Below are 27948 nucleotides of genomic sequence, written 5' to 3'. Positions count from 1 at the left end.
CTTTATAGACATGATGGATCGATTATGATACAATGAGACAATGAGCCCCTGGGCATCCTTGGTAGAAAGTAAAAGACCCAAGCGGGATGTAATGTTTTGTATTCATATTATCTCTCTTTGTGGTTTGTTTTGTGTCTTTTGTGGTTGCTTTGTCTCTTTGTTGTGTTATGTCTGTGTTGTTGTTTTATGTGTTTTTTGAAGTATGTTGTGTCTCTTTGTGGTTGTTTTGTGTCTTTTTGTGGTCACGTAGTGTCTATTTTAAGTTGTTTTGTGTCATTTAGTAGTCATGTTGTGTATTTTTGTAGTCTTGTTTTTTTGTTTTGTCTTCATATAGAAATCTGATATATACATTTGATCGTGTAAATGTTTTTACATTGTATTTCAAAATAATGGATTTGTTCATTTCACTTTTCCGTTGTATTTTCTGCAAATGGTATTTACTCCCCAGGACTTCCCAGAAACTGTATGGAGGACGATGGTAAACGCCATCGAAACCAAACCACTTTCTTAAATTTATTCCTGCTCTGCTATTATATTGTAATTTACATATTGAGTATTTCCCATACTTAATACGCATGTTTACTATGTAACATGCTTGCTGCTGCCACAAACAAAGTCTCTCTCTCTCTCTCTCTCTCTCTCTCTCTCTCTCTCTCTCTCTCTCTCTCTCTCTCTCTCTCTCTCTCTCTCTCTCTGTCTCCTCCTCCTACAAGGTCAAACGAGGTCTTTAAGGTTCTTGACTATGAACAAGATGTAACTTTTTGAAGTAATTTCGTGTCTCTTTTTGGTTGTTTTGTTTCTTTTTGGAGTGTTATTGTGTCTGCTTGTGATTGTTTTAGTCTTTGTCATGTTGTGTTTCTTTATAGTTGTTTTGTGTCCTTTTATAGTCATGTTGTGTCTCTTTTAGTGACATTTCACAAGTGCAGCCCGGGGGGGATTTTGTTTTCTTTGGTTCTTATAGCCTGTGGCTGGTCGACCCGTTCAGTAATCTATACCCTGCCTATCTTGTTAATTGCTTTTGTATATATAATAACTGTAGTTTTAAGATGTATTCTTTCTTCATTTTTTATTTTGACATAAGTCCTTTTTTAATTACTTTTTTTTTTTTTTTACCAAAAGCACAAGTGTGTTTGCCATGCACATTTCTTTTGTCAACAAATTACAATAATTGTATCAAGAGGATGTGGAGCTACGGATTAATAATGGCACAGGTGACTTCTATGTTAAGGCGTGGGAGGAAAGAAATTACTGAAATAATAATGCTTCTTAGTCACTGTTAATTAAGTCTGCATCATTGTGTTGGGACATGCACGTTAGTCATATCACTACTGCGAGAAGCGGAAGTGTCAACAATGGCCAACTCTGCAAACAACGAGCTGATGGGGGGTTTGGCATCAGTAGCAGAGACGTGTAAAACCGACCAACAAGCGACACATAAATAATACATAAATCAATATCGGCCGGGCTGCTGTAACAGCGCGTGCGTCATACATGCCATTTTAAAACATTGACAAGTGGTTTTTCGTACAAAGCCTTGTCCAATACTTCATTTATTTTATAGCATACACCCCCCCTCCCCCATACACAACAAAAAAAACACGTCGCTGACTCAGCTACGCGTCACTGCAGGTAACGCAATCTACTCGCATGCCTTTCAGGTGTGTAGTTGGATGACTTCCACTGGCGGCAGTTTGGCAACCGCGTGACGCGATGTGTGTTGGGACAGGTCCGGACGCACAGAGACAGTCAGCTAATCCCTCAGCAAGCGCGAACACGACACGGACTCCGATGTGAAGAACTTCACTGCTGGTTTTCGTGCGCGTCTGTCTGCGCGTGCGTCCCCGCGCCTTGACACTTGTGCTGTTGCTCCACCTCCGCAGCTTCGAGTTAAAGTCGCTCGCAAAAAAAGCTGCTGCGAGGCAGTTTCTCGAGAGGAAGCAGAAGAGTGGGAGGAGGACCGCTTTTGAGTGAGGAGGAAGACCGAGAAAGAAGTCCACGATGGCAGAGAACAAGATGGGCCCGAACCTCCAGGCCGGGGCTGGATTCCTCGCCAAACGGGTCCAGAAGTCTTTGAACCGAGCCCAGGAGAAGGTGAGGCCGAGCTATGGAGTTTCGTGAAGTTACAGTGTGACGTTAGAGCTGTCCACGAGAAGAAGAAGAAGAAGAGAAGCACTAATGTGTTGTCAGCCAGCCTCATCCTGCCGCGGTTTCAACGCCCCAGATGGAGCATAGTTAACAGAATCCTCGAGATCAGGCCCCTCAGGGGAAGAGTCCTCAAGTTAACGGAGTGTGAGGCATGTGTGAGGGTTTAGTCCCCATCATAATGGATCTGCAACAAACGGAGACCCGCTGCTCATTCAGAGAGGATTAGGTCAATGCGCGCGGTCGTTATGTACGTGTACAAATAATAGTAATAATAATAATAATAACGTGTGGAACACGTTTCCCTGTCGCTTGTGTCTCTTTCCCGAAGTGTACAGTCCCGTTATCTAGCTCCGCACCGAGCTGTAATTCAAAAGGCAACGCACCCAAACGAGCGGATCAAACTGTGACAAAAAAAAAAAAAGTGGAAGAGAAGAAGAACCCGTCTACTCAGAGGAAGGAGGGGACTTTTTTTTTGTATGATTTTGTTTTGTTTTGGGTGATGCAGTAATACAAAGCAGCAGTGGACGTCTGTGCGTCGCGCAGTGTTGTGTAGCACAAACTGCTGTCACTTCCTGACTGTGCACTTCCTCTCTCTCTCTCTCTCTCTCTCTCTCTCTCTCTCTGTCCCTCGCTTGCTGAGACTTTTTCTCATACATTTTGTGGTCGACTCGTTTGAATTTCCCCCAAAACAGCAGCGATGGTTTGCGTGCACTGCGGAGTCTGCAGGACCGGAGCCCAGCTGTTCAGTGATTTTTACTTTTTGTTGCTTTTGTAATCCTGAAAAATAAATAAGGGAGCAGAAAGATGATGATGTTAGCCTTTTATGTTGTTGCAGAGTTCGAGTTGAAGGTCACGCCATGCCTGGCATGCTGACTTTTAAAACAGCTGCATGCACAGTGGCAGCATGGCTCATCTGTCAAGGGTCACAGTGCTGGACCCCTTAACACTGTGCACCCAGATGGTGACCGTTTCAATATGACTTTTTCATATTTTATATTTGTTCTCTTTATTTATTATAGAGTGTTTTTATTTCCAAAACTGTTGTTGACTCAGAGAGCTCTGCACAACAAATTATAATGTGTCAGGGCTGTTAGTCGAGGCACAAATGGCAAAATAAAAACGTTGAAACTTGAGCCTTGACTCAAAATCCACTTTAACATTTCTGTCCCGTGTCGTCCTTTTTGGCTGACATTTAGACCGACACCAATGTATCTGCAATGGGCCGATACGGATATGGGGATTAAAGGGCACTTATTTTAACCCTGTCATGGAAGAATACAAATAAAGGTAGAAGTATCAAAAACAATGCAGCAAATCCTGAGATGTCATCTTTTAACAGTTCTTTTCTTTAAAGAAGTCCAAGCGTTCATTCTCCCTTGTCAATATCCCTGGTGCCTACATTACCCACAATGATGTTGGAGTGCCAGTATATTGACCAGAGATTCGGGCACGTTATGCTCGTTGCATGCAGAATTTGTTGAACTTAATCATTGCAGCTCCAGTAGTCGTCATTTAGGGTTTGAACTCGCGCCGAATGTTGACACTAACTCTGTCGTCCTCCCTCAGGTCCTTCAAAAACTGGGCAAAACCATGGAGACCAAGGACGAGCAGTTCGAGCTGTGTTTCCAGAGCCTCAACAAACAACAGGTAACCTATTTAGCGCCAGCTCTGCCTGCGTTGTCCCCGCCGCTGTTCACCGCGGGACTCAAATAAAGGTCAATATTTCTAGTTGAACAGCTTCATTTACATTTTTTCTCTTGTCTCAACTAGACATTTGAAGGGTTACCCCGCATCCTCATAAGCTTTTGGTCATTTGAAAAGTGAGACCGTAACATTGGAAAGAGCAATTGACACAAGTGAAAAGTTAAATTTTATAGCAATAAAGTGCAGTATTGTGTGCGAATGTGATAAAACAAAAGACAGATATTACTTTGTAGCGGTACTGCCTCAACTAGTGCACCGACTTTAAGTCTCATTGCTACTGCCGTGGTTCATAACTCACTGTATACAAAGTCACGTAGGTTTACCTTTCTAAGTTGCTCAAAGCTCGTTCAGTGCAACAGCTGTAGTACACGGTGGAGCTAAACTAACAGGAAGGAAGTCTACACCCTGACGAGACGCGCCGCTTTCACGTCACCGCCAACACCACATCAAATAAAGGGGTTGCAATTTGATTTAAACTGGATTATGTGACCAACGGCAGTGTCGCGGCATACGCGCAGCTCTGAATTCGGCGCAGAAGGAGAAGCCAGGCTCGGCGGAAGAGACGATCCACAAATGGGGCGGCTCGTCCACAGAGGACTTGACCTCTTTTGGCTTTCTGCTTTGTGTCCCACACAGATCGATGGAAGCAGACTGTTTAAAGATGTCAAAGCCTACCACGCAGCAGTGAAAGGTAGGACACACACAGAGACGGCGCGTTGTACCGGACGCCATCCTTTTTCCTCTGGAGAGTCTGTGAATAATAGGGAAGTGGATTTCTTCTCAGATCCTGTGTCGACTTTTGCAATCCTTCTTGTACGAGACAGATGGAAATTCCGCGGTGGAAAGCACAAACGCAGCCCCGCATATGTGATTCATGCGCAAAAAAAAGGAGAAAGAAAGTGCTGTGTTTCTGGTGTCAGCTGCATTGTGAGCTCCAGTCCAGGAAACCAGTGTTGTTCTGACCTTCTCTGCGTGGGTGCCACAACCCCTTTTTAAATATAAAAAAACAATACCACCCACAATGCACAGTGCCGCTGATGCTGGAAGATACGTTTGTTATGAAGTCAGGATTATTCCCCTTTTTCTATTTTGTCCTATGATTTCCTGTTCCTTTCCACAGCCGTGCATGAGACGTCCAAGCGTTTGTCGCAGACGTTGCGAGACGTCTACGAACCAGACTGGAACGGCGTGGAGGACCTCTCACTCATTACAGAAGTATGTCCACAATGGGTTTTATTTTTTTTATTTTTGAGAAGGTTTGAATCTGAGAGCTGATGAAATCCCATTTATTTCAGCAGGTCGTGTTCATTTCCAGGATAATTTTGTGTGTGGCATAGATTAAACAAGATGTCAAAAAACGTTCCTCATAAATGTCGGCCCATATTGACGCGACGGCGTCATGCAGTTGCTGCGGATTTGTCCGCTGCACATCAAAAACTCCCATTGATGTACAAATGGAAAAAAACATCATCAAATATTAAAGTTCTTTGTTGCTTTTTTTTCTTTTTTTTTTGCATTATTACTGATACATTGCATAACATATTCGTGTTCTCCTTTGCTGTGATATCCGTCCAGTATTTGGAGACAATTGTTACAGTTGCATTGACGTGATAACTGTCTCTCAGAGTGAAGACTTGCTGTGGAACGATTATGAAGAGAAACTCAGTGACCAGATTGTGCGCACCATGGAGAACTACACAAGCCAGTTCCCCGAAGTCAAGGTAACCTGATGCTTTTATTTATCCCGCCGCAGTTCCCACTAAACTGCATGCGTGTGCTAGAATTTGGACCCTTTCTCACGAGTTGACTACAGGTTCACTTCGAAAGCTCTTCTGCGGGTTATTATTTCAGGAACGCGTAGCCAAACGCGGTCGCAAGCTGGTGGACTACGATTCAGCGCGTCACCACCTCGAAGCGCTCCAGAGTGCCAAGAAAAGGGACGAGGCCAAAACGGCAAAGGTAGCATCAGCATTGCACAAAGAGCAGATAAGAGTGTCGGCTGATGAGTGTTCTCTCTGTTAAGTCCTCTCCTTTCGGCTCCTTATCAACAGGCGGAGGAGGAGTTCAACAAAACCCAGAGTGTCTTTGAGGAATTGAATAATGAGCTGAGGGAGGAGCTACCAGTTCTCTATCAGAGGTATGGCGGAAATGGATGCATCCCCGTAATGTGGATGACACTCGGGGGAACCTCAGACGGGAAGCTTTGGGTCAAGAAGGAAAGTGTAAAAATAAGAAAAAGTGAAGGTAGATTAACAGTATGTGAATAAACAAGTTAGAAGCAGGCGTCTCAGAGTCCTGTTGGGTATTATAGACAGTTCTCGGATATTTGGAAAATGCAATATGTGAAAAGTGTGTGCGTCTGTACGAAGCCATTCATGTTTATTTTAATGAATTTAGATTTGTACTATTTGAGGCGTTCAGACATGAGTCGCTCTGAATGCTCATTCTTTACTATAAAATGTTTTAATTTATGTAAGATTTTATGCTATTGTTAAATGGCTGAGGGCGAAGAGATTACAGGAAATGAGTGGAATGTGAGACGGTAATTAAATGCATAAGTCTGTCAACACTCCACATTGCACAAGACATACTGCATTTTAGGGGATAGTAACTTTTGCAATACGGATATAGCTATTAGTTGCTACTGGGGAAAACAAAAGCGCTGTCATCTGTCTGTTTTGGTTGTGCAACGCTCACCACACTTCCGCTGTGCCGTAAGAGACGCTTTCATTTTTCCAGGATATCAACAGTTGTGTATCGTAAAAGCGAGGCCTATAGGGAACCATTCAACATTTTGTTATTCAACGCTTGTGAAATAAACATTTACTTCATAATGGAAAATTAGAGCAAAAATACTTCTTAATCTAATTACTGTAATCTGAACAAAATGTCCCAAAAACAATATTATTCTAGTATTCTTGACTAGAAGTTTTAAAATATAAATAAACCCTGTGTAAATCTGCCTTTTAGGCCTTTTAAAAATGTAGAGATGGAATTTGTCTAAATGGACGTTTTCCTGGATGTGCTTGCGACAACATAGCCAAGCTGAATTAGTAATCCACTCAAGAATGATATATCAACCAAAAGATAAACTAAGAGCTGCGTTTGTGTTTGTAGTCGGATAGGTTGCTATGTGACGGTGTTCCAAAACATATCAAACCTGAGAGATGTCTTCTACAAGGAAATGAGCGTGGTAAGATATGACACTTCCTCTTATTTCATAACTCTCATACTAATCATTTGAAGTACTGAAGTGTGCATAAAAAAACACCCTGAAAACTCCATTCCAGCTGCCACTTTACATTATATTTAAGGTGGGGACTTTGTGTTGCATACTGGTTTGTGTGCTTATGTTGCAATTGTGTTGCAGCTGAACCGCGAGCTCTACAATGTGATGAAGAAACTGGAGACTCAGCACTCTGGAAAAGCCTTCATAATCAAGGGTCTGAACAGGTACAGCATTGCGTTGCATTTGGTTCTTCATCTGTGGTCTCATCCACTGAGTAAATCACACAAGGCTGTCTGTCCGCCATGTTTCTGTTCAATATCCTGGAGCACTAATACAAACTAGCTGGTCTCTGGCTGTTCAGTTAGCTTATTAAAATGCTGCATGCACCTCTTTGTCTTCCTCAAATAGCAAGACAAAGAAGAGAAAGTCCCTGCTGATCTCGAATCCCATCCCATGCAATACGGCTTTCCCAACCGACCACGTCTCCATCCACTCTTCCACCGAAAATGGAAAAGACGCCGAGCCCTCTTCGCCCGTCCAGCGAACTCAAAGCACCTCGGAAGAAACCGGCTTGCCAGAAGAAAGCGGCGCCTCATCCAAAGACGTCAACTCGTCGGACTCTGATCTCAGCTCCAGCGGCACCCACACACCCCACAGGCAGTCGGTGTCCGACAATGAGACCAGCGACCGGAGCCGAAGTCCGGAGGTGGAAGCCGACCTGGCTACGAACCAGTCCGATGACTCCGGGGTGGGTGTGCCGAAGTTGGAGGCAGCGTGTCAGGGATTGTCCAATGCCTCTGATTCTGCAGATAGCGCCCTGACGAGTCCAGAGGAGGAGACTGCGAGTGATCCTGCGTCAAAGAGTCCAGAGCAGGAGAATGCAAGTGACCCAGATTCAGAGAGTCTGGAGAAGGAGAATGTGAATGACCCAGATTCAGAGAGTCTGGAGAAAGAGCATGTGAATGACCCAGATTCAGAGAGTCTGGAGAAAGAGCATGTGAATGACCCAGCTTCAGAGAGTCTGGAGAAAGAGCATGTGAGTGACACAGCTTCAGAGGAGGCTGAGCCAAAACCTGCACCGGTGCCTGCCCCTCGCCTCTCCTTCCGCTGCACAAATAGACCCGCGCTCTTACCCGCCAGGGTTGAAGAATTGGTCCACCAGGAGACGAATGACTCCAGTTCCCTCAATCCACCGGGCTTCCTTTACAAGGTACATAACTATCATTTACAAGAGTACTTAGACTAATTTAGCATTGCACTTGTATAATGTCTGACTGAGGACCAAATTTAGAGACTTTTTCTTTTTTTATTAAATACATTCTTATTCCTTCTCCAAAGCTGCCTACATTACCCACAACACAACCTGCTCACTTCTTTCTCCAACATCCACAGATTTGTTTTTCCATTTTCAAAGTTGTTGTTTGTCCAAGCTTTTTTCACACATGCAGTACTAGGCTAGTCCCCAAGACCTGTAGACTCAGAGGTAACCAACACAGTGTCCGCGGGCATTTTGTCGTCCGCGAGACATGTTCTAAAAATCGAGAAAAAAAATTGAACTTCGTCAACAAAACAAATCTACGATTTTTTTTTTTCCTTTTTTTTATTTTTATTAACTGACCATGAACATAGTTGTGTTAAAACTCTTCTCTGTATCACGCGTGGCATAGTTCCGCTGCAATGCGCACACACACACACACACACACACACACACACACACACACACACACACACACACACACACACACACACACACACACACACACACACAGACAGTGAACAAAGCGGTGAAAATGGGTTTCGCTGCTTTAAGCCATCAGCTATCAGTTTTAAAGCCTGACAGTTCATGTATATGCGGGTCAAGACAAACGACAGGCTGCAGCCTGGAGCTCCATAAACAGATGTTTCTAACTTTGCATATTGAGAGGCTCCTAAAATATTCTTCTAAAAGCCTGAAAAATGCACTGCAGTAACAAAGCCTGCACACTTTGTGGTTGTCATTCCAATAAATGAACACCATGTTTCCTTGAAGTCAGTATTTATTAAACTAGGGCGATATTATTTACAGATAAGAGGAAATGCTGATTTTAAATGTTCACCATACGTCGTTGCACTGCACATGCTCGACTATTTTTGGCATTTTCCCAAAAGCCGATCTTTATCAGAATTAGATCTCCGTGAGGTCTTTTCTGCTGTTCAGAAAACAGATCTCAGCTCAACGTTGAGCATGCATTGAGTGTCCGTATCAAATCTACAATTCCGTTTTAAAAAGATGTGTGGAGGAAAGCAGCTCACTGAGCCACTAATAGTGGTACAACCTGATGCTCGCATATCTGCACTAATTATGTATGTTTTGCAAAAAAAAATTGCTTATTGTTTTCCACAATAAGCTATTTTAACTAAATATTACGTTGTTTTTTTTGCACGGCTATAACTTTATTTAGTGATAAGTGATAACATTTTTTCTCCTACCATCATTGTTGTGGAACTTGTTCATAATTATTGTGAGGAATAATCAACATTGATACGTGATCAGACAGTCACTTCACATATATTATTATTAAAAGGTGATCTGTGCAACTTTGTTGTCCAGGAAGTTTGTATCAAACAAGTAGCCCTTTGTATTATTTTGTACCCTTAAAGTAGCTTGGTGACTCCTGCTCTAATGTATGAAACTTGTGGAGTTCCCCTTTAAGTGCAGAACTGGAGTTGCTATGTTAGCTTTGTGGGAGGACGGGGTAAACAGCTAGCCTGGCTAAAGTTTAAAATTAAACCCACCAGCGCCTTTTTATAAAGGTCACTAATGAACATATTGTATCTAATTTCTTTGATCCATACACAAACGGAAATGTAAAAAACAAAAAGGAAAGAAAATATGATGGCGCCACCTTTCGGACATAGCCAGGTTTGGCTTGTTCATCTCCAAAGTGACAACTATTATTTACTATTTTAGTTGAACTGACCTTCTTAAAAGTTGACTACCTGTTTGACACCAGGGGGTGGCGGTGGAGAGCCACGCAGCATCCGAAGACGGCCTGCTCCAGTTCGAACAGGGAGACGTCATCCTGGTGTTCGCTGACACTCAAGAGGTTTGTGTGCGTTTTTTGTGTGTTTTGTTCTGTTGCAACTCCAGACATTTCCAGATCACACTTTTGACCGTCAAAGTCTGCTTTGTCCGTTCTTTTTCTTTTCGTGAGATGACTTTAAAAGTTTCCTGCGGGTGGCAGGCAGTGGTGGTGTCACACTGAGGTATACAAATAGTGTTTCAAATGTTTGAAATGAAAACATCAGGAGTCATCTTCACAAAACAATCCAAAATGGAAACTATCCAATAACACGTAAGATGATGGTTTTCACAACTCTGTGTCAACTTAGTTGATGTTGTAAAAATGTCGTTAGCAGACAGATGAGATATTCCAAGCTCACCATCACTGCCGAGTTGTGTTCTGTTAGTTTCACATTAAATTAATACCAAATTAAGTAAATGAATGGAGCTGATTTTATGGCCATCGACCGATTACGTGTAGATGTGCTAAAGAATTTTCCCATCAAAAGAAAATTTGTCAAATAACGCTTAACTTTTAAAACATTTTTTAATTTAAGTAATTATATTACATTTCCTTTCACGTGTTAAGAAAATAAAGTGAATAAAATCTATAATTTCATTGTCAAGCCCCCTAGAAAGCAGGAAATCATAGCAAAAGTGAGCCCTCTCTCTCAATCAGAAGGGTGGTTTTTGTTTCCTCAAGATCTAACATGCGTTTTACCGTCTGTCTCTCAGCAGGAAGGGCTGGTGAAGGGGATCAGGGAGGAGAGCTGGAACCAGCACAGGGATCTAGAAAATCACTCTGGGATCTTCTCGGAAAAACTCCTTCAGCCGGTTCAGGCAGAGTGAGGCAATAGTCACTCCTCAGTCTGTAATACTTTCTTCTTCCCTTCGAGCAGTCGATGACTCAAACATACGCACGCACACACACGCACGCACGCACGCACACACACACACACACACAGAGGGAGTGAACCCATATGTTGTGGGTGCAGAAGCTGCACAAACAGATGAGCGCAAGTCCCATGTGGGGCCTCATGCACTCGGATGTTGCAACGTTTGGAAGGAAAAGATTTTTAACCTTTTGCAAGAGATGTTTAGCATTGGTAAATGTTTCTGTAATTTTGCTCTTATTTGATTTTTTAAAAGGTCTTTCTGTGAAATACTGTGAAACAAAATGCATGTTTTTTTTATAATCCTGATACTGTGATCTTGTGTAACATTTCCTAATAAAGTTCTTTATATAAACGAGAGACGGATGTGGTTCTGGTTTGAAATTCTGCAAATTTGATCTTGACCATTGCTGTTTAATGTGTAAATGACTATCTCAAAAAAACTGGTAAAGGACAGCAAATAGGATTTGCATTTCTGTAAATACAGGAAGTTGTTGCTACAATACTGCAGGTAAACAGCTTAAGAAAAGCCCGCCGTGACTCACCACAATGGAAAGTGTAAAATATTGTCAAGACTCTGGAAACTGAGACACCCTGACTGATTGACTGTGGAGTTTATGGAGGAAAGGTCTGTCTTTTTATTTAAAAAAAAAAAAAGAATAAAAAAAACACTTCTAGTTTGGCAACTCCACGATGTGAAAATGAGAAGAAGTGTGTTCAAGAATCTACACAGCACCAGACTATACAGACGCAACCAGCTGGTTGATGAGAGCGGCTACAGAGGCGGCCCTGAATGATGGGTTTTTTAGACTGCTTGCTGTGATTGACTGGTTGGGTGTAGGCTCGGGTTTAGGTGCGGTTACAGTTACCGGCAAACAGCTGGCACTGTCAACATGGCATCACACGCTTAGTCCAAAAACAAGTCTTAAAAAAAAGATTGCACTTCTATTCCTGTGGTGTTTACAACACCGGCCGTTGGAGTGAACAGCACGCAGGATAGTGGATGGTTGTTGTGGAGAGTTAAAGTGACCGAGCGTTCTGTTATCATCCAAAGAGAAATTACATGAATTCTGCGATTGCAGGTTATTGTAATTCAAAGGAATCTGTTTCAAGCTTTATCAATCAAAACCAAACTTCTGGCCACTAAAAGTTGTTTGTTGCTTTGCTGGTAAAAAAAGGTATTCTCTTAAATACCCATCGTCTACACTACAGCTATGCTAGCAGCTCTGTGAGGCTGTATCGGTACAGCGGAGCTTTGCGCTATATGCTAGTGCCAGCATGTTAATATGCTCACGTAATGGGGGTCTGTCATTATATCCCATTAGGCCAAAACCTGGTAACTGACGTCACACGTTTAAGCTCACGAGTGTCCCTGGCATGTCCCAATTCGGTTTATACGGAAACATTCTCTTACATGGTAGGCTACGCATAAAAATGGTCGCCGCTCTGACCATCCTCTTACGTTGTTTTGAATGGGAATGACTGGTCTAGTCATTCTAACCAGCTGACATCAAGCTGGTATAAAATGCACCATGTTTTAGTATTTTAGAACGCTAACATTTGCCAATTAAGAATGTCATCATCCAAAGTACTGGACAAATACATTTTTTAGTTTGAGGATGATTTTACTCAAAACCACAAATGTGAAAGTCATGGTGGCACTCGAGGAAAATTCAGGGGATCACCAAAGTTGAGAGGGTTCATCCTCTGGGTGTCGTCCCTCGATCTCCTGGTCCATGTTGATGTGTCCTTGGACAAGACGCCTAACCCCAAATTGGTGTGAATGGCATGTAGTGTAAAGTGCTTTGAGTGGTCAGAAGACTAAAATGGAGCGAGACAAGTGTCAATTTAACCAATAACAATCCATGTACTGGTGACAAAAGTCATTGCCATGTGGCTTGCATTTTAAGCATTCTTCTCTGGACCATTCAACAGAGGGATTAGATTGTCCCTTTACATACCTTCAGTATCTATTGTGACAGGAGCATTTAGATTAAGTTTTCACATTGTGTGGCGGATTGGGAGATGTCTATGGGTATTGTACGACCCACAGACAGCTATTTGCTGATTTATACAAACCAGTTTCAACGCAGACAACAGCTCCCTATCATGCGACACGATCTCAGCCAGCAGATTATATTATCATGGAACTGTGTTCCAACTCTGTCAACAGACTTTAAGGACTTTGCATCCTTGTCGACTTCTACGTCCAACGACAAAGTTCATCCAGCTACAAAAAAAACATCCAAAACCCCCCCTAAGATTTCGTAATATGAGTGAAAGCCTCCACACTCTACCAAAAAACCTTGATGCCAGATTGTTTGAACCAACAATCTAAGGCCAAGAATTCACTTTAAACCTCAAGTTGTCATCGTGTTCTCATTCTCAGATGGATATTTCTGCATGGGAAATGTTGAGGAAGCAAGGTTCAGGCAACTGTACCAATGATTTTCTTTGTGACCGATCAAACTTGGAAACAGGTCCTAAAACGTGAGGTAATCACTCATTTTAATGCATTAGCTGGGGTCCACGGCTTAGAGGCAGGAATAATGGTTGGTACAAAAGTGTGCCTGGGGTCTCTTTAATTACAGATGAGAATATACTGCAGCAAGTCTCTCTTATAGGAGTAAACCTTCGTCCTGCACCAATCCTGCTTCATGAAGTCACCACAGTGACACAGGGTCTTGGTGTAATTCTAGCTTTTCTCTTTTTTGGGGGGGAATTCTCTTATGAAATAACATCTGGATAGGAAGTGGTTTACAACTTACAGGACCTCTGATTCACAGCTGTTGTTGTTGCCAATGAAGCAGAGAAAACATTTTTCCTTCCCTGCAACATTTTTTCTGAGCACGAGCTGAACATATTTACATCAACCGATGGCTCTTTTAACTCACAGGAAGCCTTTACAAGTGGACATCTGCATAGTTATCGTTTTATAGCAGCAGCTAAGGCTTTTATATTATTAAAGCAAAAAAAAAAATGAAGCAAATGAAGTATTTACGTTGCATTTCCTTTCTGAGCATATACTCCAACACAAACTTCCTTCTAGTTTCATTCTTTCTGTCGCAGTGAAAATGTGCCAGTAGCTGTGAGGGATTGACGGAGAAACCAGACATCGGTGGAGACGGAATCTCAGTGAAATATTTATATATATTTTTTCTGCAACCAGTGGAAATACTGCGCTGAAAGACCAGGACAGGGACAACCACACACAAGGCTTCCCTTTTTTGTTCGAAGTCCAACAGTAACTAAGTTTGTGTTATTTTTAGAGTTGCTCCATCACCGAGTGGTTCATATTGAAGGATGATAGTCACAGTGGAAGGCTCTGGGCTGTGCTCCAATGTGAATATAGCGCATTGTTACCTTCTCAATGAGGGGCTCAATCTGGGCAAGAACGTCTCAGAGGCCCGTTTCGTCTCGTGCTGCTCTGCTTGTTTGCTGTGTGAGTTTTTCCTCACGGCTTCCTCTGGGGAGCTGGCGCGTAGGTTACACGGGGCTAACTGCTGTATTAGCTCGCGGCGGCGTTAAGAAGTAGTGTTTGAATTGATGTGGTGGACGATAGATAAACTCTGAAGAGCCCTGAAGGGAGTTTCACATTCCTCCCCAGCAGAACGCACGCTGTACGCAAATGCATGTGTTACCAATTCTACTGTGCACACTCACACTGCTATGTATTTGTAAGGATGTTTTTTAGCAAAATGAAAAGTTCACCCAAACCGTCCGCCTTGAGAAAGCTAAAGGATTACAGAAGCTCGGGTATGAATCAAGTGGGGAAACCATGAATGACTGAGAAAGTTACTCCCTACGGAAATCTTTAAACTTAATGTCTTCCTGTAATGATACTATTTTTTTTCTTCCTCTATCCCAAAGGAAGAAAAGAGGTCAGGGAAAGGTCAGAGGTCATGCTTCAGCAACACAAAAAAACTCCACCGTGGAGGTCCAGCCGGGTGACAGGAATTTAATCAAAGGTCCTTCAGTCTAGTAACAGTAATCCAACCTACTGCAAGCAAGGAAATATGTGAGTAAACTACCTGGACTTAAAATACTTTTACAAAAATAGGAACGCCCTTGCATTTGGGTGAGGAACACAAGTTTTATAATCCATTGACACTGATCTCTTACTGGCTTTAGCAAACATAATAAAGTCATGATTCTAGATCTGAACCTTTGGAGGCACACATTAGCGGCCGTGTTGTTTTTATTGTGTGTGTGTGTGTGTGTCTGTGTGTGTCGGTGGTATGCGCGTATGTGCGTGGAGGGAAGAGCGCCCTTTCCTCCATCATTCAGTGCTTGAGACAACACACAGACACTCAGAGGAGGTGTGTGTTATGTCTTTTATCACCTATACTCTGACATAGCGCAGACAGTCCTGTGTGTGTGTGTGTGTGTGTGTGTGTGTGTGTGTGTGTGTGTGTGTGTGTGTGCGTGTGTGTCTGGGGGGGTTGGGGTTGGGAGGTAATCTTGGCTGCAAAAAGACATAAATAAAATCCATGCACATGGTCGGCGAGTTGAAAACGAAAACCTTTTATACTTAACAAGACTCCGCGCAGCTAAACTAATGGCAGAAACCTTGAAATAGGTGTTCCGGCGTGCTTCTTTTCTCAGGCTTTTCCAATTAGCCTGCAGATGTAACCACCTCAGCAGCTCTTTGAGCTTTTGCAGCTTCAGCGTGCTTCTTTTTCCACAGTCTTGAGCCAAATCAGTGAAGGTCACCCGCATTCACTTTTTTCCCTCTCTTTTCATTCCGGTCTTGGAAAGTAAAGTATAACAACAACAGTCCAGACTGAGGTAAAGAATCCATTCGTCAGACAATAATCGATTCCTCTCAAAATCTGGTTGATCTTTCTTTATTGTGACAACTGCCTCTGGTTTGCGGGTCAGCGCTCACTGCACAGGCTTCTTGTTTGGCTCCAGCGTTTGACTCTCTGTGAGATTACAGGTGTCGTTCGTACCAGTCAAAGATAAAACTTCCTCTGAGCTCGGTCCCATCAAGCTACAAGGAGAGGGGGAGAGTGGGGGGTGGGGTGGTGGGGGGGGGGGGTCATATTTAATATAACTAAGTGTTTCATTTAGTTATATTTTTGCATGTTGTAGTACATTCACTTTGTACTTTACTTTGTTTTTGTCCACTGGAGACACTAGAACAAAACACTGATATATTAACGCCTTAAAAAGGAGGTGTTAGAGTGCAGTAGGTCCAATGTTCACTCTGTTTTTTAATCTCCGTTTTGTTCTCGATCTACTGCCGATAAAGGATATCTGGACGTTTAGCAGCTAAATGATCTCAGAGTTAGCTAGTGGCCAACTCTGTCTGGCTCAGACTGCCATTTGGTACTGGGCATGTAGCACACAGAGGGTTCGAAGTTTTTTTTCTGCCTGCTGATTTTGGAAACAGAGAGGATGAGAGTGGTGGGAGTGAACCAGTGATCCATTTGTTAATCAGGAGGTCCCGGAACACAAAGGGGGTGCTGTTCAGGTCATGCTGTCATGTGGTTAACGTTGTGATTTGAAGAAACAAACAAAACAGAAATGCAACAGTACTTGTCCATTCTTGGGCAACAAAAGTACTCGGTTAGCTCTGGTCAAGGATCCTGGTTTGGCATAAAACAAGAAGGTTAAAGTAAATGTGCATGTAAATACAAATAACTTAAAGCCGATCTTTGTTTTGTTTCAAACGGGACGCAAACAGCAGTCTCCAGTGTTTGACCCACCTCAGACATTTCCCTGCATGGTGTTCGGCAGACTATGATGAGAAAGTTATTTGTGATACATCAAAAACAAACGTAATCCAGGAGAAAATAATATAAAATGCAATTTACTTGTATGGGAATTTCATTGTGAGACATTTTTCTCTGCTCCAGTATTATTGACACCCCAAATGGCAACTTGCTGTTAGTGTTTTTTAAATTTTTCTCACGAGACGGAGACGGGATTTGTACAAATATTACCAGAACACAGGTCTTACAGGATCCAGGATAATTGAAGCCCCAAAGCGAATAAAAAGGGCAAAGATGTGGTCCGTAAAACCAAAAGAATGAGAAAAGAATATGTTAAAACACTCTGGGAAACTGGGTGATGGGTTTGTAACTATGAGTATCACCGTTTACATTACATATAGTCATTTGAACTATTAATATACAAAATGATTAAAGGAGTTTTAAATGTGTACATGGTTGGTAGGAAGAGGGATTGCTGTGGAGGGACATCTTACTTCACCAGGTGACAAGTTTATTTCCAATTAATAAAGCAGTGTTAGTTCTGAATCTTTAAAAAAATGGCAGCATTGAGAACTTGTACAGAACGGTTTAGTGTTGCAGTTCATACTTCATGCCAATAGAGGTCAATGAAGGTCACAGATTGCTTGATTGCTTTGTAATCCAGGGCAACTATATTGCGTATGGTTAATTAATAGTTGTTGTGTCACAACTATGGTGCACAAAGCTTTTCGATCAGTTGACGCTGATGGAGGTAGAACACAGCCAACTCAACTGAGCTGAATTCGTTCATTCAATGAATGCAAGTTGAACGAGTTGAACGCTTAGCGTGCAGCACATTACTACATCAAATGGAATTTGTTAATTTACGAGGGAAACCAATCGGTGCATTATCAGTCATTACGAAGTTTGCTGCCGTGTGGAAATCAGCTTTTTTTTTTTCACAGAAAGAAAACTCTTTGTTCAAGTTCTTGTTGTCTTTGGCAGGTAACACATCGTGACTCACCGCTCTTCTAATCTGGGGCCCCCCCTTTTTTTTTTTACAAACTACACACACACACGAGGAGACCTACATCACGTACTGTATGCTCAGCCTGCCTGTCAGTCTGCCATGTCTGCAAGTTCAGCACCAGCAAAGTGACGAGAGACACAGCTGGGGATGGATGTCTGTGGGCTCTCCAGGTTTAGTCACACTGAATTCTGTCCTGACATATAGAGTATGTTAGCACATCACAGCAACTTTCTGACAGCAAGCAGCCTACTGAAATGATCCAAATGAATCGTTCCCAATTCTCACTGCACTGCTTCCACAGTTAAGTCCTTCTTATTCTTTTCAAGCTGGAGGGACTGAGCATGTTAACGATGCCCTTAAAGGGCCAGTATGTATGCGGAGTGGTTGACGATTGCAAACCAACTGAACACTCTACTGTGACCTGTGGAGAACTAGGGTGCCCTTTGGGTAACATAGAGCAACATATCCTCATACAACAATTTGTACGATGTCTACTGCTTCTCGTTCCACATGGGGAATGAACTGCTGTCCCTCGGATGAAGGTTCGGTGTTTGTTGGACGCATCCACCTTCCCCTCCTGCACACTCCCGCTGGCCCTTTGCGGTCTGGTTCATAATTACGCGGATAACATACAAAATTACTTTGTGGGATACCTACGAGTTATGGCATGTCATTTTTTGTAGGTGTGGTTACAATTGTGGATGCGACCAGCCTGCATAAAAGCATGAAAGACTTGCTAGAACCATTGATTGGTTTGTCCCTTCTGAGCCACTGTCGAAGTTTCAGGTGAATACACATAAATAAAAACATAGTTATGAATATTATATTCCCTTTTTGTCTGTCGGTCACCTATAAATCCGACTCTTTTAATGTCAATTTCTAGTTTAATCACAGTTGTATAATCTGAATCTACCTTGAAAGCTATGCACAATGTTTGTCAGAGACAAAGTTAGAGTCAAGACCAAATCAAGTCCTAAAAGCTGTGTTTTGAGTCTGACCAAAGTCATCAATAATGTTCACCCCCATAGCCATTGGAGAGAATGTAAGTTTAAAGGCACGTCCGCATTGGCTCCACTTTTCAGAACTGGAGGTTCGACACCTGGATTTGATCCAATGAACAAGCAATCAAAATGTACACGGACTGCATAGCCCTCCGGGTAACGTAGTAAACATAACATAGGCCGACGCCACATGTGAAGGTTATACGTGTTATTTTGAACGACTCTCAGAGTTTCCCCAGTATGGCATTGGCACGGTGCTGTTAGTTAGTTGGCTTTTTTCTAATATATGACGGCTGTAAATGTAGACTGTATGGACCCAGTACAGGTGCGCCCTATTTGTTTGGAACAATGTATTTTTTTATAATGCAGCTAATGCCAATTTGAAAACTAGACCTAATGGGGGAGGAGAATCCCAGGGAGTGAGCAGCACTGTTTGGTTTTCAAAGTTTGTTGCTTTTTTGTGGCCTTTTTTGGCTTTGAGACACCACTTTGATTCACTGCGTCCCACTAAATAACAAAGCACCTGAACGGACCACCATCTTTTACCTTTGGCTGTGAATGAAAAATGAAATCAAAGTGGTGAGCCCATAATAATTTACAATGTGTTTGTTATTTTTTTCAATTTGTGTCTAATAAAAGACTGAAGTTGTGTCTTGTTTTGTGTGTGTCTTTTTGCAGTTTCTTCGGTGACCAGACTGCCTTGTAATATTTAAAGCTCCACCCCAAATGAGGTTGCAATCACTTCCCTCCTCTCCCTCCTCCTCCCTTTCTCCCTCGCCCTCCTTTACGTTTCACTTATGCGCTCTGGATCAACACACTGGACCTGTCCTTTGGAGCTGAAGGAGTGTGTGTGGCGGGGGGGGGGAGAGATCTAATATTCAGGGCACCGGTTCATGATCACTACATTGAAGGAGCAGCACGGATGACGCGTTTTGCGCTTCGGCCGTTCGATGAAAGAGGAGACGCGCAAAAGAAGAGATGGGCACCGCTGCTGCGCTTTCACCTTCCCGCTGTGGTCGCGCCGCGTCGGTCGGACCCGTAGTGGCGGCGGCGGTGCTGCTTCTTGCGCAGCTGTGCGCCGCTTTTAACCTGGACACGGAGGGACGCGTCGTTTTCAGCGGACCGCGCGGCAGTTACTTCGGCTACTCGGTGGAGTTCTTCGGCAACTCATCCAGGTGAAAGTCGTCGACGCAGACCGCGGGAGAAAGTATACAGCGCTGCCTTCCAGTTGAAAATCACTGGTTTATTATAGCCTGTATATTATGACTGATTACCTGGACTCTTTGTGGTCTCTCATATCGCCATATTACGTAAATTAGTTGTGCGTCTGTGCTATAAAGAGTCAGCTCTGCAGACATGAGTATTCTTAGAATAGCCCATGTCTATAAAAGTTTTTTTTTATGTTGTATATAAACTTATCCTAACATGTATTCAGCAGCCTAAATTGTTTTATAAATGTAACCTACAACACGTTAACGAGTTACTACATTTTAAAGTTAAACATTAGTCTGTTGAATTTTTTTTTTAATGGTGGAATGGAAAGGAAAATGCATCTCATATAGCAGCTATACATCTCTCTCTCTCTCTCTCTCTCTCTCTCTCTCTCTCTCTCTCTCTCTCTCTCTCTCTCTCTCTCTCTCTCTCACACACACACACACACACGCACACGCACACGCACACTCTGGATTCCAGGCCACTTATGTGATTGGAAACAGACGTACAAGTCTGTGTTTGAATCAGAGTGGAGAGGGTTAACCCACAGCAAAGTAAGACATATGCTAATCGTCCTCTGAATATGTACTAAAGGGACACTAGCTGTTTTTTTTTAAATTATTTGTATTTCTGTTGACAGATGAGGAGCAGCCTAGTGAGCTGAAGTCAAAGAGCAGACATGCTCTTCTTCCTTTACGCACAGCATGCAGGCTGTACATCAGCTGTTTTGGCTCATTGAGAAAACTCTCCTGTGCGCTCTGGTGTGGAACACGCACACACGCGCGCGCGCGCGCACACACACACACACACACACACACACACACACACACACTCACACACACACACACACACACACACACACACACACACACACACACACACACACACACACATACACACACACAGGTCTTAATCCAAAAGTGACTTGGGTATGGATGAAGTGGGAAGTCGCTCATCACCCCTTTATGGTTTATGGTTCTTTGTCAGCTGCTATGGCTGCACATTTGAGTCAGAGCATGCATCTGAATTTACAACAAAGGTTTGGAAAATGTTGTGTTTTACATTTTAACACAAAGTAACACCTTTATATTTTGCTTTTGTTTCAAGAAATGACGTTAAAACGTCGCAATCTGGATAGTCATGCCCGCGACATTGGCTAAAATAAGCTGACGAAGGCTTTTACGGCCTTCGTCAGATAAGCTTATTTTAGCCAATGTTAGCCAACTTTAAATAGATATTTCTCCGAGACTGTTACTTTGCTCCAGTTAAGAGAGAAGATTATAGCATATTTTATTCTGCTGTAGCAGAAGGTAACGTCAGCCATTAATGCTCGTGTAATGAAGTGGTTATGCGCAGATTCACCTGGAATTAAAACAATAATTTTACTTCTTAATTTTTAATAATTGTTAATATCAACTCTTTTCTTTCTGGTCTTGAAGACATAGCTGACCACATAGCCTTACAGTAGCCCTCAGACTGATCACTTTCAGTGTATTTACGCCTGTTAAGACATTTGTTAAGACATGTTATTACATTTTTGTCTCGTCCACCCAGAACACAATCTCAACCAGTTGTTCACATCTGCTGTTGCTAAAGAGCTAAAAGCCCTTCATAGATGATGACATGAGTCTATAGCGTATCAGCTATTAATCTGCTTATGATAACATGCAGGGGAGCAGCTCCTGTAAAAGATGTCAGATCTTTTCCATATAACCTCTGGTTATATTTGATCAGCTTTATCACAAACCAAATGTTATACTTTGTACTCCACTAATCTCACTTGATAACTTTAGTTAATAACTTTACAGAATGGTAAAATAAAAAGCTGAGCAGCATAGAAAGTAAAGTAAAATTAGCCTCACACAGAACTGTGTCAACCAAGTGTAATTCACTAACATACTTTTCCTGCATATTTAGTACTTTAATTTAATAACTGAAATATATTTTGATGCCCATGTTTTTGTACTATAAGTACATTTTTATTTTTCACTTTTATTTCTTCATTGCGCTATTGCTACTTTTACGTCGGTACCTCTTCCACCACTCTCCCTCACTATCATCCTCGAGGGCGCACACAGTGACATCAGTGTTGGTTTTTAGTGCATGTAGATATTTTCCTGCGAGGAAATTGGTTAAGATTCTCTCAATTTGCTTAACTAAGCTTCTGGCAGTTAAAGGGCATGTTGTTGAGTCATTACTGAGAAGTTAAGACCAATTTGTTTCGACAAAGCCCCATGTTGCCTCCCAACAGTTGTCCTCAAACTGAACAATACAACATTTTGTTTCTGACCGAAGTCATGTATTTTGACAGTTTACAACTGTGGTTGAAGATCCACATGCGTATCTTGTGGTTCTTGTATTGTGGTGGGTCGAAAAAGGATTCCTTCCTGAATTAGTTAAATGTTGTTTTTTTTTTTCTGCTGATGGGATGGTTTCTGCTGGTTGTCATGCACTAGGGACAATTACTACACTGTTTGGCTGGAGGGAGCCTTGTTAAGAGTTGCTCCTGTTGCTCACCACGCCATCTCGGTTTTTGCTGTCTCAGCACATAGGTCCAATCCATGTGTCTGGTTTATGAGGCAGGCATCGAGTGAGTTGGAAGAGATGGTTCATGTTGTAACAGTGAACTCGCTTGATGGCTCTTTGGCAATGTCTTTTTGTCTGAATCCACCGCTTTGGTCCAGGTGGAAGTATTTATGTCTTAACTCAGGTTAAATCCTACTCACTTTGGTGACTTTTCCTCCTGCACCACCATGAGGTAAGAAGTTGCTGTCTGTCCAATACTTTGGTTTATGAACAAAAACCCAAAGTAATGACACTTCTACCTGTGCTTAGTGCCAATGGAGAACATATACCTGCTAAACACGTGTATGTATAAAGAGCACTGGATATGGCAAAAAAAGACAAACCTTATGGGTATAAAATTACCTACTGGACTTCTGCATCTAAGAGCCCAATCGTTTCCTTGTATCCCAATAACTCTGATGTGGCTATTTGTCTCTTCACCAACTTTGAGGACCTGATGATTTTAATAACGGCTATGCAAGTGTTTGTTCTGGAAAGTTGACTAACTTACAAAAAAATGTGTACGCTGAGTAGCAGACGTCTCTTTCCAAAGTATTTTTGGGCCCAATGGTATCACATAAAGTTGTAATTGAACAGTTTGGCCACTATGGACCCACGTTGTCATAGTGGGCATGTTAGCATACTGATGTGACCACTTAGCTGAGCTTATGCACAGCCTCTCTGCTAGCTAGTAGCATGTCTGTAAACTCGTAGTCTTCTTTGAGTGTACTTCATTTTGTCACTTCATTCCTTTCAAACACACCAATGACCCACAACATACATCCATAGAATTAGTCTCCAGCATGAAAATTGGACGCAGATGTTGAAATCCTGCGACCTGATGTGAGTGAACCTCTTTATGTTTACCAACCTGTCTGTGAGCTCTACATTAAAGGCCACCAAAGAGGTAATGTTACCTGCGTGACTGTCAATGCAGGTGTCAGGTTTTACTCTTGAATTTCGTGTTAGTAACGGAACCAGATTTCCATTGGTCAATTAAGCAAATGTATGCGTCTAAAACAGTGGATATTTGTCTGTGGCCTATATTGTAGCGCGGCTTTTATGGAGGTGAAGCCAACATTGCACACTTGACTAAAATACTATCACAAAATCCCATTCATTGAGTGTTGGGTCAGATCATTCTGGGCCACCCACATACATATGAGTGTAATGAATGTATTTACATGCAAACCAAACCAAACAGATATTTGGGTTGGGATTTCTGGCTCATACAAGCATTATATCCTGTTTATTATAACGAGGCAGATAACATCTTGAGAAACATGAACTGGGTTAGGTTGGATACAGAGGCTCCGATTCATTACTGAACGTAATGGAAAGTCATATCAGTATCATGTGCCTCTCAGACTGAAGCAATATGCATCATATAAGTTGTGAGAAAGTCCACTTTTACCATTATCCTTCCTTATTGTACTTGAGAGAAAGTTTCATCCCAAAAATATTTTTTGTGTAGATGAAATGTAATTCATAGTCAGTTGAAGGACAGTACGATCTGCCATTTGGATACAACTTGTTTCAGAATAACAAGGCTATGGAAATGCATGCACTGGAGGTCATAAATCCGTTCGTAAAAAAACGACATGTTGCATCTTAGACCTGGCTATGCCTCTAAGCCATTCCTCTATTTGCAGATGTTCCCCTCGAACGTGAGATAGAAGAAAGGAATCCTTATTTCAGGTCTCGACAGAAGCATCCATCGTCCCGATCCATTTCAGGAAGAGGCTATTGTTGTTCTTGTTCCAACTGCTTTTAATTGATTCTGACAACTCAACACATGCAGAGAGAGGGTAGAGCAGGCCACTGAACGCCGGCGCCCTGGTCGGCTAAGTGGCTGTGGAGTGAGCGGTTTATAAGGAAAGCTTATCCAGCCATGTAAATATTCCTCTTGTGCTCTCCAGAAAAGAAAAAAAAATGAGGGGAGGCGGGGAGTACAGTCTGTCTGATCTCTGCTCATGTCATCAGTCACCAAAGTCTTAAGTTGTGCCAGTCGCTCTGGGAAAGGACTTTTATTTTAGCAGGGCTGTCTGAAAGCCAATTTTTGTACACATATACACACGCACACACCGTAAATTGTATAAAATTATTATATATATATATATATATATATATATATATATACATATATATATATATATATATATATATATATATATATATATATATATATATATATATATATATTATAAAATCATCACATCTTTGTTCGGACAACGGTGTCAACTAAACAAAAACTAGCCAAAGAAGAACTTCCAATGAATGGTTGTAATTCAGTACGCATTAAAAAGAGCTGTAATAACTTATCAAGTTAACTTATCAAGTTGTCCCACTATGACTCGTAATCATTAAGCCAACTGTTGTTACTGTTCCAATACAGCAAAGTCGTAGCAAGCTAACTTTAATGGGATAATTTGGATGTTTTGAAGCAGAGTTGTATGAGTTACTTATCAATAGTCAGTGAGTTACTTGTACAGTGGATGATGCCCCCAGTTTGGAGAAACTAGACTCCTGTATCTATCAACCTCACAGTGAACGGATGTTGCTGCTTCACAATGGGCGTGATTGGTTATTTGTGTTATTTTTTTTACCTTAGTTTATCAAAACTGTAACCGCTTTTAAACTCCAACCAATGGAGGCAGCGGTAGACCAGCAACTCCTCTTGTTGTACACCGTGAAAATACAGTTTTCAGCCTGGTGGCTGTGAAGAGAACATAGACAGCGGCTTCAGTTCTGATGAGTTAAAGTGGTGAAAATATTTAAATTACAGCGTGCACTTGAACTGACATTGATTCCTTTAAGCCTTTCCATTGGTGTCTAGGTTGTACTGCTTTACTCGATATTAAACAATTAATTAGATAATGACCCATGATATAAAAGGAGTTGAAAGTGAAAAATCCTCATTAGCTGGACCTGCAGTTCCCGTTTCTTTTGCGTCTTTTAGCTCATTTATTTGGTTTTATGGCCCACAAATCCCCTCTTTTGGGTTACACTTACAGCTCTTGTCAATATTGTTTCCAAGCAGCAGCAGACAGCTGGTTGTAAACAAGCCCCGATAAACCCACTGTACACTACCTGCTCGCCACCAAAAAGCAGACAGTCGAAGACTCGCTAGTGAACATCTGCTCCATAAACTTAATGAGGTGAAACTAAGTCAGTTTTGTATTTACAACTCGTTGCTCTAATGAACGCAGGATTCAAATCTGCGGCGGCTCCAAATGTCATCTCATGGTGCAAGTCGATTCCAGACCTTCTTTTCTGCATAGATTTTGATCTATATTGAAAAATGGCTTGGCGACTGATGAACTCTTTCTTCGGCTTCACGCAAAAAAAAAGGAATGCATGCAGTGCAGATTTTGACCTCATTTTGAGGTTGCAGAGGTTTGGCTTAACTTGATGTGACACTATGGGAACTCTAAGCATTGTTGATCATCGACAGATGTTCAAACTCCCCGGCAGCAATGCTGGATATTGTGTTTATCTTATATCTAACATAAAAAGGCAGTCATAACTACAGGGATCTTTAGAAATGCAGCCACTGAGTAATACTGTAGCTGTAAACTGACATTTGGACGTATATGAAACAGTAGCGCTCTAGCGATATTGTACAGTTGACCATTTGTATTTTTACAAAACGTGACACAATAAGATTTTAGATCAACAAAGATTATTCATTTGGATAAGCTAACAAAGTGGGCAAATAATAGAATAGCTAAAGTTGTATCACTTTACTGTAACACAGCCATGAAAAGCAGGAAGAGACCCATGATGGAAAATAGAAAAGTGGATGGAAAAATAGTTAGACATTTTGGGAAATATTGATATTGTCTGCGCTCTAAACATCAAGCAATTTCTTGTACAAAAAAATGAATGTGCAGATTCATATTATTTCCATCAGCTGTGTGTATGACAACTTCATTTCACAAGAACAGTTATATGCCTATGACTGTATATCAAAACAGATGTTTCTTGGCGTAACCCACAGACTTTTCCTGGACACAATCCGTCACCACAATGTAAGATTCTGTTTTTCCCTCCGCTCTCTAGTATCAGTGTTTTGATCGGCGCCCCGAAAGCCAACACCAGCCAACCTGACGTCACTGAAGGAGGAGCTGTGTTCTTGTGCCCCTGGAGCCAGGCTAACTGCAGCATGATCGACTTTGACAAGCAAGGTAGGGGGTCTTGTTAAATCGAAATTGACGGCCAGCCTCTTTGCAGATAAAAATGTGACCTGTGAAAAATTACGCTCAATATATCAACTCCAAAGGAGAGAAATTTTCTCCACATCGTCAACAGTAGTTGGTAACTCGCATTGTTTCCAGGATATAAAAATGTCACTTTCCCCAATGGCACTGTTGAACAGACAGACAGGACTCAGTAGTGAACTCTCAGCTGTCTCTAACCAGCCATAAAAGTGGCTGAGAGAAGGCATAGGTTGCATCCCGTTGTGCGTGACCTTGAGGTCAAAGGTTTGGCTCCCTGCCATCTTCCGGCTTTTCTGTTTTCGTTGAAAACAGGCTTCAATGTCTCTCCTGTGTTTTAATGGTGACTAAGGCTGTCCTTCATGCCGACCCTCTCTATAAGGTCTCCATTCTGGGACTTGAACTGTGTTTTGCAGTGTTTTCACAGAGCTTTGATTTCCTGCTGGACTGGGGCCCAGTGTTGTGAGCGCTCTTTAATTATAGCAGAGTCGTCACGGGGACAAGGACCCCAGAGGACCGAGGCTGCCCCCAGCTCTGCCAGAAAAATAATCACCTCCATCAGAAATGCAGGAAGCGATAAGGACCACCGTTTGAGGATCACAGGGTCTGACTTATCGTACGCTCTCGAATGCTGATATCGAAGGGCGGTTTACATAGGCTCAGCCTACATAAATACACACCTATAACTGTTAAGCAACGGGCTCCACGTGCAGCTTCTGAAACATGATAAAGCGTAGAAAAAACATACAAAACCACACTTATGTTCACACACACACACAAATATATCTGTACACACGTGTTCTTGCATGTACATTCAGTAGTCATGGGTGGATTAAGAGACAATGGGCTCTTGGGCAGAGATGTGCTAGGACCTACAACCTCTCCTACTGTAAAACACTTGAGAAACAGACTTAATAGCTGTTAAGCCTCTTTTTGTTGTGTGTCTCTCAGTGGTGGGCCGTCAGGGCTAGCTCGACCTTCTTTGCTGGCCTAGACAGAATCACAAAGTTAGAAATATTGTCTAATATAATTTCAATTTTAAAAAAAAAGGACTTACTGGTGACCCCTTTCCCACAGAGGTTTATGTGCGTCTTGTGAGTGAAATGCTGATTATGTTCTTATTATTATTTTTTTTACATTTGCAGTGGTATTTTATCATAAACAAGCCACAGCGCTGTTGTTACTGCTGCACCTGGGGGCGCTGGTGCTTCTA

The 27948-nt window shown here is 42.1% G+C and overlaps 2 protein-coding genes across 3 annotated transcripts in view; both read left to right on the top strand.

Moving 5' to 3' along the window:
- Positions 1–1739: 1739 nt before the first annotated feature.
- bin2b (bridging integrator 2b) lies at positions 1740–11324 on the top strand. 2 transcript variants are annotated; one of them, XM_068594514.1, is made up of 12 exons: positions 1740–2091; positions 3712–3792; positions 4486–4540; positions 4970–5064; positions 5475–5570; positions 5701–5808; positions 5901–5986; positions 6967–7042; positions 7220–7302; positions 7487–8288; positions 10072–10164; positions 10860–11324. In XM_068594514.1, the coding sequence occupies exons 1-12, from the start codon at positions 1999–2001 to the stop codon at positions 10968–10970; spliced, it is 1779 nt and encodes a 592-aa protein (XP_068450615.1). In that variant the 5' UTR covers positions 1740–1998; the 3' UTR covers positions 10971–11324. The 2 variants fall into 2 exon arrangements, with proteins under 2 accessions (XP_068450615.1, XP_068450614.1); XM_068594513.1 differs by having other exon boundaries at positions 10857–11324.
- Positions 11325–19682: 8358 nt separating this feature from the next.
- Positions 19683–27948, top strand: part of LOC137796162 (integrin alpha-5-like) — a 42558-nt gene continuing 34292 nt past the window's right edge. The window contains exons 1-2 of the mRNA XM_068593893.1: positions 19683–19916; positions 26581–26705. Coding sequence (XP_068449994.1) covers positions 19720–19916; positions 26581–26705 — 322 coding nt within the window. The 5' untranslated portion in view covers positions 19683–19719. The remainder of the gene's footprint in view (positions 19917–26580; positions 26706–27948) is intronic.

The sequence above is a fragment of the Clinocottus analis genome, unplaced genomic scaffold (assembly GCF_023055335.1).
Source record: "Clinocottus analis isolate CAN_PGR_092001 unplaced genomic scaffold, fCliAna1.0.p SCAF_3, whole genome shotgun sequence".
NCBI lineage: Eukaryota > Metazoa > Chordata > Actinopteri > Perciformes > Cottidae > Clinocottus > Clinocottus analis.
Note: the sequence above shows the minus strand (reverse complement) of the source record. Positions and strands in the feature narration are given on the sequence as shown.